The 14,443-nt window shown below is 43.6% G+C and overlaps 1 protein-coding gene across 2 annotated transcripts in view; it reads left to right on the plus strand.

Moving 5' to 3' along the window:
- Positions 1–14,443, plus strand: part of ano10a (anoctamin 10a) — a 34,048-nt gene that overhangs the window by 3,726 nt on the left and 15,879 nt on the right. For both annotated transcript variants that reach the window (XM_076737486.1, XM_076737488.1), the window contains 11 exons: positions 108–260; positions 354–551; positions 2,339–2,473; positions 3,859–3,978; positions 4,291–4,475; positions 4,677–5,061; positions 6,033–6,088; positions 6,211–6,285; positions 6,479–6,664; positions 6,800–6,991; positions 7,372–7,500. In XM_076737486.1, coding sequence (XP_076593601.1) covers positions 128–260; positions 354–551; positions 2,339–2,473; positions 3,859–3,978; positions 4,291–4,475; positions 4,677–5,061; positions 6,033–6,088; positions 6,211–6,285; positions 6,479–6,664; positions 6,800–6,991; positions 7,372–7,500 — 1,794 coding nt within the window. In that variant the 5' untranslated portion in view covers positions 108–127. The remainder of the gene's footprint in view (positions 1–107; positions 261–353; positions 552–2,338; positions 2,474–3,858; positions 3,979–4,290; positions 4,476–4,676; positions 5,062–6,032; positions 6,089–6,210; positions 6,286–6,478; positions 6,665–6,799; positions 6,992–7,371; positions 7,501–14,443) is intronic.

Genomic DNA, 14,443 nt, shown 5'->3' on the forward strand with positions numbered 1-14,443 from the left:
ATGAGTAGCACATAAATATAAGCAATATGCATAATCCTCTCCTTCTCCATCTGGAGTACCACAGAACATTTTCTCTGGCATTCATTTCTCTGTCATTCCTCGTGCAGGTGCTGTGGGAGAGGGGAAGATGCAGCAGGGTTCAGGAGACAGCAGTGGCTCCAGGGTCACTCGTCTGGTGGTGGTGGAGCTGGCCCCAGACACCAAAGAGGAAGCCATTGCATGGTTGCTGAGCAGGATAAGAGACAAGCAACAGAATGGAGGTATGGACGTTAGAGTTTATCCACTCAACTCTAATATTTGTTTCCACTGTTTGCCATTACATTTGGCATTATTAATCCTGTCATTTCTCCCAGGTGCTGAGCTGCTGGTGGAGCAGTTGGGCCCTGGAGTCGGAGCTCAGGAAAAAGAAAACCCCAACCTGTTCCTGGTGGGGGCAACATGGCAGAGGCTGCTCTCTGGTGCTGAGGAGGTGGGCCTCTTCAAGGAGTTCAATGATGGATCCATGAGAGGCTTCACCTGTGCCAACAAGCACAACTTCACAGGCTTTAAAGGTACAGTCCAGGAGGAAGCTGCATGAAGGCAGTTTGCCTTGTGGGTATTTTTCGGCAGTAGTCTTATTTAAAGTGCCTATTATCAGTCATTTTATAATAGCAATATACAAATGAAACTGACTGTGGCTGACATTGCAACTTGATGGGGCAGGAGCCCAGTTTCATTAAATCAAATTTATTCAGGGAGTCTGGGGGATAATTCTGTAAAATACTACATACTGTCTGTGATGTAAGGTGATAAAATATCCAGTTCTGCTGATTTGCAAAAATGTGTAGAATCTTTTAGTCCCCTGTCTCTCTTTTATTAGCAAAGAGTACATACACTACTCACAAAAAGTCAGGGATATTTGGCTTTAGGGTGAAATTTATGGAAAATGTAAAAAATTCACGCTACAGTGATATTGTATCATGAAAGCAGGGCATTTAAGTAGAAGCATGCAATGGTCATTTCCTTATCTCAAACGGTTTATTGAAACAAAAGCCAACGACAGTGGTGGGTGTACCACAACAAAAAAAGTCAATGTCTCAATAACTTCTCATGTGCCCTTGAGCATCAATTACAGCTTGACAATGGCGTGTCATGCTGTTCACAAGTCGACTTATTGTCTGCTGAGGCTTGGCACCCATCTCTTCTTGAAGGGCAGCCCTCAGGTCATTGAGGTTCTAGGGTACAGAGTTATGAGCCTCTACACAGCGACTCAGCTGATCCCAAAGGTTTTCTATGGGATTCAGGTCTGGAGAAGGTGCAGGCCACTCCTTTTGAGGTACCCTAGTCTCCAGCAGCCGTTCCTTAATGATGTGACCTCGATTAGCTGGTGCATTGTTGTCCATGATGTTGAAATTAGGCCTGTGTTGTTCATGCAGGGGCACAATGACTGTATAAATGATGTTATTCAGGTAGTATGGGCTTTGCACTCTACCATTTACAAAGTGTAGGGCAGTTCTGTACTGACAAGACACACCTGCCCACACTGTAACACCACCACCACCAAAGGCTCGTCTGCCTCTCACCTCCCTTAAATGTGCCTGGAGTTGAGTGGCATTCATCCTCCGGTTCCACAGGGCAGGACTGCTGATCAGTTGTTAGCTGTCATCCTGGTCTCATGATGTCAAAATGTAATCAGCATGATGAAGAGGACTGTTTAAATACCAATTCTAATTGAACCAGGAAATGTATTGGACGATTCATGGATCAAACACCTGTTGTGAGTTTTGTCATTTAGCTTCTTGTTAGAGAACAGCAGGCTGTTCAAAAAGTACTGAAACACTGAACCGTTGGACATTTGCATTCAAAAGTTTAGAGAAGGTCAAATTAAGTTCACCTGTAAAGGTTATAGTGCATTTTAGGTTCATCCTGAAATTTCACCCAAAAGCCGAATATCCCTAACTTTTTATGAGTAGTGTATGTGCAAACCATCATTTAGCTAGATGTGAAATGTGTCTGTCTTTTGAATTAAACTGCTACAGTATTTAAGAGTAGAGAGTCCAGCATACATGTAGAGAGAAGTCCAGCAGACCTGAAATGATTACTTGATCACTCCAGTGTGTTTTCTCTGTTTTATAACTTTGTAAACTGACATTTATTTTTAGAGTAATTGATTAATTGTAAACAAACGGCAGATAAATGAATACTGAGACTAACAGCTGTGAAGGTAAATGAGGAATCCCAGTGAAATTACTGGCCTCACTATCAGAGCCTTGGAGCTGTTGTGGTGTTGGTGTTCAACATGCCTTTGTTGTGAATGTCACAGCGGCTGTATGTTTGTTGTTTGTGTGTCCATCTCCAGGGGACGGGGACAGCTTTCTCAGCATGGCTGAGTGTCAGTACATCATTAAACATGAGCTGGAAACATTAAGAGCCAAAGATGAGACCCACGTACCGGGACACAGCCAGGCCAAGCTGTACCCTGGGAAATCTATCAGTGAGTGTCTGTCTACTCTCGCTCTGCTAGTGTCAAACTCAGATTGGCTGATCCGTTTAGTGATAAAGCTTTGATGTGTCAGGTGTTTAACTGCCTGGATTAGATAAAAGCAGACATTTCCATCTGGTTGTTTTATCCAGAAACAATTTCTTAATTGTGTGGGTTCGTCGACTGACAAAGTTAATTGTCAGCCATGTTGATAACCACTTACCTAATAATCTGATTCAGTTATTGGCTGAAAATGCCAAACTTTCTGGTTCCAGGATCTCAGCTTGTGAGCAGCATTTTTCTTTTTACATATTCATATTTATTGAAAATCTTTTTTGGTTTTAAACTGTTTGACAGACAAAACGAGCAAATTAAAGACGTCACCTTGGAGACTTTTGAGAGGTATTTTTCAGTAAACCATGAATTGTTAAGTGGGAAAATAAGATTACAGATTAACTGAGAGTTAAACTGATGATTAAATGCTAACTTAAGTGTGTGAAACCAAAGCACATGTTGCTTAGTGATTAAGTTCATCATAAGAACCCAATTTTAAAACAGCAGTGATAATTATTATGCACATTATAAAAATGGCAGCCGAATATAAACGATAGCCACCGAATGCTGAATTGTACTTGACATAATCGCTGTGTTCCTTTCTCGATCAGATGATTATTTTCTTCAGGCACATTTTCATTTTTCCTCCTGCATATCATCAAGTTTCGTAGTAGTAGTGAAATGTTGAAGGCAGCACAACTCTGCTTCCACCTCCATCACTGAACTCAGCACGTCTCCGTCAACACTGCCCCTCTCTCTCTCTCTCCCTCTCTCTCTCTCTCTGTGACTGCCGTATGGAAACAATAAATATGCAAATGCAGTGAAATATTCCCAAAGTGAGATAAGGAAATGAACTTGCCGTGGAGATAGGGTGCCTCTATTCAGCGCCTGTGTTTGACAAATCGTGTTAAAGCCGAATGTAATCATTTTCGACAAATGATGCACTCAAGAAATGGCAGATGAAATGATAGAGCTTTCATGTGCTTGTATTCAGTCACTCTGTATTAGACAATAGGAATTGTTGCTATAGACAGTGCATTGTGTACAATGGGCCGGCTCCCAGCCATTGTTTGCTGTCCTTGTTTTAGAAAATTAAGCTGCATGTTTATTTGGTTGGCAAAGTGACTTCAGACAAACAAAAGGGAGGGATAAAAATGCAATGAAGCTGTTTTTATGTCACTCAAAAGTCAGTGAAACATCTTCCAAATAATTCAAACTTTGAACAAATGAAGCTACCTGCTCTATACACACTTCATCCATCGTGACGCTGTTAAAGCAGAGCAGTGTGGGATGAAGGTATGATAACACTCAGAGTAAAAGCTGTTTTCTTATTTTGGTCTTAGTTCGCAGACTGTTGTCCAAGGGGATCCTGATCCAAATGTTTCCTCTCCACGAGCAGGAGGAACTCAAGAGACTGTCGTTTTCTTGGTACAAAAAGGTGAAGTTGTCCTTTCAGCCTCTCGGTAAGTGGAGGAAGCACCAGTTATCTCTCATTGTGTTTCTTGTGAAAACCTTGTGAGATAGACGCACAGTCCTAATTATCCCGGATGAACAGTAGCTTTGATGTACAGGAGGAATCTGTTCAGAAACGTTTCATTGTTACTTCCTTCATATGCTTTAATTCTCAGCCTTTACAATGATTATCATAATGCTCATTTTGCCTTCTAGCTCAGAGTTATTCTCATACTTTGTAGATGTATTATTTTCCTCTTATTTTCAACTGAATTGCAAATGCTCCTTAATGCACCACTTTCTTCTCCATCCTCTATGCACAGATGACATCAGACACTACTATGGTGAGGGTCAGGCCCTCTACTTTGGCTTCCTGGAGTACTTCACCTTTGCCCTAGTGCCCATGGCTCTCATTGGAGTGCCTTACTACCTGTTCGACTGGGAGGACTACGACAAATATGTTGTCTTTGCTGTGTTCAACTTGATCTGGTGCACTGTGATCCTGGAGGTATGCACTTATTTATAAACCAGAGTCAGCTGAAGTAGAATTACAGTTTAAGGGACTTAAATAGAAAAAACCTTGACTATTAAGCAGTTTGTAAGAAATGAATGGAGTCATGCAGCCAGATGACTGACATTAGCATGATAATACTGCACCTCAATGAATAACAATGCAGTGAAAGCTGAGTAAACACCTTTCCTCCTCCAGTTGTGGAAGCGTTGCAGTGCCTCACTCGCCTACCACTGGGGCACACTGAGCAGGAAGAAGGCCTTTGAAGAACCTCGTCCCGGTTTCCACGGCGTCCTTGGATTCAACCCTGTGACGGGCCGCGAGGAGCCTCTCTACCCCAACGCCAAGAGGCAGCTGCGCGTCTACCTTGTGTCCCTGCCGTTCGTCCTGCTCTGCCTCTACCTGTCCCTCTACGTCATGATGATCTACTTTAAGATGGAAGGATGGGCACTGTTAGTCCACGATGAGGAGCCCACGTTCTGGACTGGAATACTGTTGTTCATCCCCAGTATTATCTACGCCGTGGTCATAGAGATCATGAACCTCATCTACAGATATGCTGCTGAGTTCCTGACTGAGTGGGGTGAGTAGTGGGTATTGATTTATGTATATCACACAGGCATGTGCTAAATCTGAAACAAATAGTCTATTATGAAGCAGACAGTCAACAATCCATTCATTGTTTAAGGCAGTTGGTTGCAACATCAAGCAGTTTGCAGAGTCCGCCTTAAGCTTTTTTCTTTTGGAAATGTTATAACAACTATAACAACTGATTCATTGACAGTAACAATAATGTTTCATCGCAGCCTTAGATCAAATAAATATTTCAGCTACGTGACATTATGTGACACAGTCATTTAGCAGATGCTTTGGTCTAAAGTAACACTAATACTTGCAAGCTTTTTCTTCTGTCCCTGACAAAAATGGGACTCTGTCTTAACTGAAATGACTTAAGTCAGACTATGCAATATTATTTATTTCTGTCAAGTGACCTCATTTGAAATACACAGTAGTTGCAGCCCTGTTTGATTCAAGGTTTATTTAGCCTCAAAGCGTGGTCAAAGTCAGTTTACGCGTCACAAGGAGACTTACTCATCCTGTGAAAACAAGTCTCACAAAATAAGGCAAGCGACGTCCCCGGGCCATCTCAGCTTGGGCTTGGAGACCGCAGTTTCTAATCAGTTTCTAATGCGCTCCAAAGTGGGGGCGTGGAGTTCCAAATATGTGTGTTCAGTAGAGAGTGAAATGAAATTGATTTTCATTAAAGGAAATGTAGGATCCACCACTTTCCCACCAGGTTCTACTGCATTGTTTCTTTTCAAACAGCCACTAACCAGTTCCTCATTGACTGGACTCACCTCTGTTCAAACAGCATTGTGACACATTCATAAACCTCATCTAAGGAGCCATTTTGACATTTTCCTGTTTCCTTCTGGATGTCAGACAACAGGAACTGAAATGCAGATGGGAGGCCTGTGATTGGCTGTAGGCTTGCATCTTGTTTATTTGTGTTACTGACAGGCTCTAAATTTGTTTTCCCCTCTGTGAATTTAGAAAATCACAGGCTGGAGTCGTCATATCAGAATCACTTGGTCCTCAAAGTATTAGTGGTGAGTATGAACCACATATTTATGTTTTTCAACATTTCTAATTTCATCCTCCAGTGATCAGATTGCAGCTTTTCTTGTCAACTCTCCATTTATCAAAGTTGTCCTGACGCTTTTCTTCACAGTTCAACTTCTTCAACTGCTTTGCCTCGCTGTTCTACATCGCCTTCGTCATGCAGGACATGGTGCTGCTCAGACAGGTAGGCCTACTGTCCTTCCTTTATTCCTTCCCTCTGTTTCTTTGTGGCTTTTATTTATTTTCCTTTTCCAGTCATCCCACTCCCTCCTTTACATAATCATGTCTTTTCTTCTTTTACCTTCCCTCTTGCCATCCTTCCTCCCTTTGCTCCACCTGGTGTCTGTTGTCGTCGTCTGTTCTTGCCTGTTATCCAGAGTCTGGCCACCTTGTTGATCACCAGTCAGATCCTGAATCAGTTCATGGAGGCCTTCCTGCCTTACTGGCTCCAGAGAAGACGCAACAAGAAGATGATCCGCAAAGTCCAAATGAGAACCCTGCAGGACAAAGAGCTTCCTCTGGCTGAGCAGGTCCGGCTGGAGGCCGACATGAGCACATACCTGGTAGGTGCACATGGCCTTTTCACTCGGATTTGGATAAAACCTGGATGTCACCATTTTTCTATACAATCATTTATTTAATACGCGAGACAAATGATATGACAATTCCATGTCTGTCGGTGCTTCTCGCTCTCTCAGGGTACGTTCGATGACTACCTGGAGCTGTTCCTGCTCTTTGGTTACGTCAGTCTGTTCTCCTGCGTTTACCCTCTGGCTGCTGTCCTGGTGGTGTTGAACAACATCACCGAGGTTTACTCTGATGCCTTCAAGATGTGCCACGTGTTCAAACGACCTTTCTCTGACCCGGCAGCAAACATAGGAGTCTGGCAGGTGAGACACATGACTGTTAACTAAGTCATTTGCTGCAGTAACTTTTCTGGATTTATCTGACTTTTCAGGCGCTCGATGTTTATTTTTAGGAAATGAAGAGCTGAAGACATGGCCTGACCAAAGCAAAGGTTCAGATGTTATTAAACAGCAGACCAGTGACTGACACACATCCTCTCTTGTTGCCATAGGTCACCTGTCTGAAAGGATATCTTAATACACTGTCCGTGAGAGTATTACACATCTACAGGGACAAAATACTGTTAGTCTTATTTTTAACATGCTTTCTTAGTGCCAGTTGATTAGGAACAAGCTGTCACTTACTCTACACTGTGGCCAGCTGGCAAAAAGCTGTCACTGACTGTTGCTGTCTCTGTGTCCAGCTCGCCTTCGAGGCCATGAGTGTGATTGCTGTTGTGACCAACTGTGCGTTGATCGGCATGTCTCCACAAGTCAAGGCTCACTTCCCCGACTCAGAGATGCAGCTCATACTCTGGACAGTGGCTATTGAGGTAATTCATGCACACACACTTGCACAAAGACACTGCTTTTTGCAGGATCCCAGACTGTCTCTATCTGCACAGTAACAGTAGTTATGGTCGCACAGAATCTGCACTGTGTTTTGCAGCACATCAGTGGTAATCTACTGTAACTGCTTTGGTGTGACTTAGAACAAGGCTCGGCTTGTCTGGTGTCAGAACAGCATGACCAGCCTGTAGGGAGAAGGGACAGGTCAGTTTGTCAAAATGAGGATGTTGAGAGCCAATGTGCAGGATTGTTATAGGAGCCAATCACAGATCTTTTTTTTTTTAGTATTTGATTAGTATTGGCTATGTAAATACTGATCTGATCTACCCCTGCAGTGTGTTGCATTGTAACTACTGGAACCTAGAATGGTATATTGGAATAACAGCCAAATCAGCAAACGTATCTGTCCAGCGGTGGGGAACGTCTGGCCTCTGGCCCGTATACAGCTCGCCGGAGAGTTTGGTCAAGCCTATGAGGCAATTCATAAATACAATGTCATTCTACAACTTTTTGTTGCTCAGTACAAAAATAACACTTCCATGGTTCTCATTTTCCATGCCTAATCTACAAGAGAAGTCTGTCTGAAATATCTTAAATTACTGTGATTTTAGGGTTCTTGGATACACAGAGTTCGTTGTTAATGAGTGACATTCAGTCTCTGCTTGAACAGCGAACTGTTAGTGTCTCAGAGCCACCAGTGCTTCTTGGCCAGCTTTACCCTCGCCAAAGTCTGTGTCACTGCAGCCAGCTTGTGGTAAAATGTAATCCCTGTCTCTGGAGTCTGTGTCAGGAGGAGCAAAGATCTGGTGGATGTGTGTATTTCGCAGTCAGAGTGTCTCCAGGAGTCGTCTTTCTCTGTGTGGCTGTGGACTGGATTGGAACTGAACTGCTTTGGGGTCGTGGGGAAAGCAAAATGGACTCTTTCCCAAGTGAATTGAACTCTGGGACTGTGGGACTAGTGTTTTTTACACACACACACACACACACACACATACACACACACACACACACACACACAAACATTGCTTTGCCTGCTTGATTTAATGCACTTAGTGAAAACTGAACTGAGTTGTGGTCTGTTTGTTTTTGCAGTGCTGGTTTTTGCTTCTTGCTCTTTGTCTTGTTTGGTTTGATGGAGCTATTTTATTTCTATTTCATAATTATTTATCAGATCTCACTGGAACCCTCTTCATTTAAATGTCCTTGCTACAAAAAGGCTTTAGAATGATTCATTCTTTCCAAACAGACTTATTCAAGTCATCAGGTCATCATTCCTGTGTACAGAAAAAAATATCACAATGGCAGTTTTTTTCAATGTTGTGCAGCCCTGATGAAGGAAAGCTTGAATATTTGATTAGAACATGTTATCAGCATGATTAGACCAGGACTGGGCAGTGTTCACACTTCACAAGAGCCAGCTCAGAGTTCAGCTCACACAGATTACAATGAACTAGTTCACATTCAGTTCACAACTTTGAATTTTGAACCAGTCACAATCCCAAATGACAAACTACTTCTCAGTCACTTCTTCTGTTTTTCTTAAATGAGCCGCTAAGGATGCAGATCTTCGATGTAGTCTAGTACAAGTTTGTCTACTTCTCAGCAGTAGAAGTAAGAAATTCAAGGTACTTGTACTTGAGTTTGAGTTTGAATTTCCATTTTATGCAACTTTATTTTTTCTACATCATTATGTCTCAGAAGCAAATATTGCACTTTTTACTCCACTACATTTATCTGACAGCTTTAGTTACTAGTTCTTGGATTAGCTGGAAAATGCACGATCACAAAACTGAAAAGAGGGCAGTTTTTCTGAGTTAGAGATATGCGGTTCTCACAGGACAGTGATGCTCCAAGCATATGATGATCTTATAGAATATGATGCGCCGCTGTAGATTAAACCAGCCAACAGTATATGAAGTAGTAAAATTAGCTCAGCCTTAAAGATCTACAGCAGTTGTGGCTGACATTCAGACTTGTTTTTTCAGACCCGACGGGCATAATTTGCATAAGATGTGAGATTTTTGTTCTCTTGGAATCTCTGCTGATTACACAACACTGGCTGGAGGTAGTTCAAAATGTGGACGGTGGTGGCTTTATTGAATTTGGTTGAAATTGAATAAACCTTTTTCACAGCAGACGTTTTGTCTTGTCATAGCACGAGGAGCACAGGTGAAACAAATTTGGTTCTGATGGCTCAGCTCCATTTAATGTCTCATCGGCTCCCTGAAAGTAGCTCACCTAAATGACACGCAGGCATCAGTTCCACCTGTGCTTTTCCTGTTATGACATGCCAAAGTGTCTGCAAGAAGAAGGTCTAGTCTCAGTTCTGTCCATCTGCAGTGTTTAGTGTTTCAAATGCCAATGAGAGAAATAGTTTTTATGTACAACTTTTTGAAGTCTTCAAAAGTTGTCTTGCCTGAACAGGTGCGACAGTGGAGTGAAAAGATGTCAATCAAGCACAGTCTATACGCTCTGACTGAGCCCTGATGGAGGGACTATGTCTCGCCCTGCTCGTCATTGCAATGAACAGGGAACAAAATCTACTCTGACTGCACCTTGACAAGAGGCCTAACCAGCTAATTAAGTGAAAACACCTGCGTGGGTGTACCACACATACGAATACGAACGTGGAGGCACAGCCCTGCTCTGTGCTTCTACACAGTGTGTGTCCTCCACCACACTTCAGGAGACAAGGAGCTGATGAAGATTGTTCATCACTAGATGGAGCCAGAGTCCACACTAGAGAGAGACTGAGGGGCGCTTCAGTGCGTGTGCATAAATGTTTCTTGCGCTGTGTGTATTCCTGTCAGCCCATCGTTGTTTGGGCTTTTGCGTGTGTGTGTGTTAATTCCAGCATTCCCACTCTCGCTTTTTCCTCTCCTGAGTCCACCTCTATTAACGTAAGCATCAGCCGGCTCTCTTTTTCTCTGTGTTCTATTCAGCCAGCACCAACAGTTGAGAAACACACACACACATACACACACATACACCTCATGCCCCCAGAGAAAAAGCTTAAAATAACAGCGCAAACAGAGAAATAGCAAGGCTGTAGTGAATAGAGGGGGTGACGCAGCGAGGAGAGGTTTCTTTAGGACAACCACAGAGAAAACATTTGTATGTTTGTGGTGCTTTAACAAGATCCTGAGGGATGATTGTCCTAACTATCTAGTTGTGTCTCAGACTGTAAAACACTGCATGAAGTCGTACTGTACTTCACTCTGTGGTGCGTCTCTGCTGATGCTGAGGCAGAAACTGGGTCATATTGATCGCCTGTGTCTGCATGTTTGATTGAATGTGTGGTCTGCACACACACAGCTGAATGATAAACTCCACTCTTCATGGAAAAGTTGTTCACTACGTGTGTTTGATCTTCTTCAGCCGAACTTTTGTGCTTCCTTTGGAGGGAGTCCTCATTTGATGAGAGGCAGATTGAGTTGTTTTAGGCTCGCTCTGCCTCACAGACCTCTGCGGGTTTTACATCACTGACTAATTTAGTCCCAGGAACTCCACTCTGGGCAAACTTTTGTCACTGCTATTTTTGTAGTAGTGGCTGTTTACACTGTAAGTTAGATGGATGGTTAGAGTGAAACCTATTTCGTAGATACTGCTAATTAGGAGCAGACAGGGCAATGAAGCTGATCCTCATTTTGCTGCAGACTCCTTGGGGGCCTTTATCATGCAAAGGCTACAGCAGTGACTGTCGACAGGTGGTCTGCAGGCTGAATTCAGAAAGGATTCAGAAAATGCATGCGCACATCTAATGTTACTCAGCACTGGAAGAGGCCCAGTCCATCCTAAGAGTGTTAGCGTGCCAAGCCCTGACAGCGAGCCAAGTGTACTCTTCTATAGAATCTGACTATTGTTCAACTCTGGCCTCTCTACTCCGTGGACTCACCGTCAAACCTCTCGACTCCCAGGCTGAACGTTCCCTGGAGCCGCCAGCAGAGCCCGGACTGGACTGCGGGAGGTAACTCCGGAGATGTCTGAGAATCACTAAGCTTGTCTTGGGGTTTATTTTTATGGGCCAACTGTTGTATTGAGTCTCAAAGTGAGTAATTTTGTTTGCTGACAGCATTTTCTAGTTCAGTATCTGTATCTATACTGTGTAGCTGGAGATCATCCACATAGATCCTGTTCCCAGATTAAGGTGGTTTTACTGTGACTTATTTCCCTATGGTTGACATCGTTGTCATGGCGACATCAACAGCTGGAGAGTCTTGTGTGTTGCTGTCGAGGTGAATTTGCTATCAGCTCCTCAATCGCAGATACAGAGTCTGTCTCCTTTTCTCCAGAACACAGTTTATCCAACTCGTGTGAATGCATTGGTAAGAATCTGCCTGAGTCACAAATAGATGTGGACTAACTGTCTGAGCCTTGTCTGCCTCAGTTTCATGCTGGCCTCACAAGAGACGTGATGTTAATTAACTGATCAAATGTTATTTTTGTCATCACCAATCGTTCCAGACCTCGACCTTAAAATGAGGATCAGACCTTCGAGTGATAAGTGTGGGAACACGTGCGTTAAAGGATGAACTCCAATGTTTTTGGCGACCCACTGACCTTTAACCCGGGACCAGCGTGCCAAAGTATCAACTCGTACACAAGAAATGTCATAGATCTAAAAGGCAGAATTCAATGAGCACATTAGTCGTTCTCAGAGACGACCCTCCAGCTCCACTTTCATCAACTTTAACATGCCACATGCCAAAACATTAACTGAGCCCATTCTGCTCCCCAAGGGGGTAACGTTTTTAGCATTTTTATGACCCCATGACCTTCAGTGCCATCCTCAGGACATACTTAATATTTTTAACCTTACTGCTGTAAGAATAATCAAACACCAGTATGTTCCGTCCATCACGTGAGTATTGAGCGTAGGAGCTGCCAGCCGAGCTTTAGTCCTGTTGATTAAAGGGAAGATGGTAGGAAAGGCACACACTCTGGTGCTAACAGGGAGCATGCCACCTCTCATCCATCCCTGCCTCCTTCAAACTGTCTCCTGGGCTGAGCAGAAGTGAACGTGACTTTTTATAGCAATCGACTGCACGCTGGCCCCAGGGAGGATTTTCTCTGTTTGACTTATACTCTGCCCCATCACCTGAATAAGGAGAGGAGATGGTGCCGCTGCGGCGAACACAGAAAAAATGAGGGCAGCTCACAGCATGTGTTAGGCTATTACTCCCCTTTTTCCGTGTGACTGTGTTTGTCAGCAATTCATCCTGCCGTGGCATCCTGCACATGACGGCACACTGGATCAGTTAGACCTGTCCGTGCGCCCTGTATGTTTGTGTGGGCTCTGCTCTACACACAGGCCTGTGATAGGAGGCTCAGATCAAAGTGGGGATAGGCAGAGTGAAAAACAGTCAGCAAATGAAATGGAGGCGCAAATAGACTAAGGGAGGAGATGGAGAAACAGTCAGGGAGGAAAGGGTTGTGGATAGAAATGATGAGGAGAGGGAGAAGAAGCATGATGGATTAAGAGAGAGAGAAGCAGTGCATGCGTTCGTATGATGAACCTGAGTCACGAGCTGATTGTACATCTAAGCACGTTCCTCCCTGCTACCATACAGCACATTTCCTAGAATAGAGCAGGCAGGCTATTAAAGAGATGGGACAACAAGAATAATGAGAGCCAGGTTTTATAATGTTTAGTGTACCAAGCGGGAGCTACACACACACATAGATGTTGATTATTGACACAACATCCAATATATTGCCACTGGAGAGGCACCAAAGCCATTAACAGGCCTGTGAGTGCATGCATTTTTTAAGTAGAGCCACCTCCAGCGGGAATGGAACCTCTAACCCTGTCTCTATTAGTGCTGGGCTTCAGCCCGACAGAGGACCACAAATGTGTTTTTCATCTAACAGTTTCAGATTTCTCTCGGTCAGGCGTCCTTGCGGTCGTTTTAATGTCCATTCTTTAAAGAGAGAAAGAAGACGCGAACAGCTGAAGGTGAAAATCAAATCGTGCAACCTCTGTTATTTTGGTTATGGGGTTGGGGTGGGATCGGGCGGGAGGGAGGGCAGCGCCTCGTCGCTTTCTTGCAGCGGTGCTATGATACCTGGGTAATTACTGTATAGGGCTTACACACATCAGTGAGCAGTAACCAGGCAACCGGCCAGCCTGCCACAGAAACAGACAGACTTTCTTTCAGAGTCACGGGTCTGTCTGTTATAATCTACTCATTTCAGTGCAACATAACAACAGAACAGGGACTCTGAACTGTGCCTGCTCACAAAGCCCCAAAAATGAAAGGAGACAAAACATTTACAACAAAGAGAATCTGGATTTTATGATGGATTTATCGCTTGTGTGGTATAATTGCATGCTGTGGAGATGAATTGTTGGCCTCCTGGACTGTTTGTCCACCAGTGACGCACCTTAAGACCTGCACGTAGCACAAGTCATGCATGTCAACTACCTTCAAAACCTGTCCAGTGATCTCTTTGAGATGTAAAAATGAAGTGAGCAGTTCACCAAAGTGAAGCCTTTTTTTTCCTAGTCCTCAGACTATCAGAGCCTTTTGACTTAAAGCCATGTTCACACATCCAGCAGATGCAGAGCAACATTAACATTGTTTTGCAGTCCTGTTTCTGACCACCTGATGAATCTAAGTCCACTTTTCACTCTCTGTTTTTGGTCTCCACCAACCCCTGAGGGAAATTTCTGTCTCTTTAGCTTCTTAATGCTATGTTATGTTATGATAATCATAACTGTACCTGGTAATAAGGGTGCCTACAAGTACCACTTTCATGTGGGTTTGTCAATGTGTGTGTTTGTCCAAGGTTATTTTCAGCAGCCCACCACACAGTAACCTCATTAGACTATTTTTCAGGTAACCATATCAGCTTTCCCCCACTGGCAACTGCGACAGCATCACACCTCGACTCACCAGTTCACTCGCTGAGGCTAACATCTTACTA

This window comes from Chaetodon auriga, chromosome 8 (assembly GCF_051107435.1).
Source record: "Chaetodon auriga isolate fChaAug3 chromosome 8, fChaAug3.hap1, whole genome shotgun sequence".
In the NCBI taxonomy this organism is placed as follows: Eukaryota; Metazoa; Chordata; class Actinopteri; order Chaetodontiformes; family Chaetodontidae; genus Chaetodon; species Chaetodon auriga.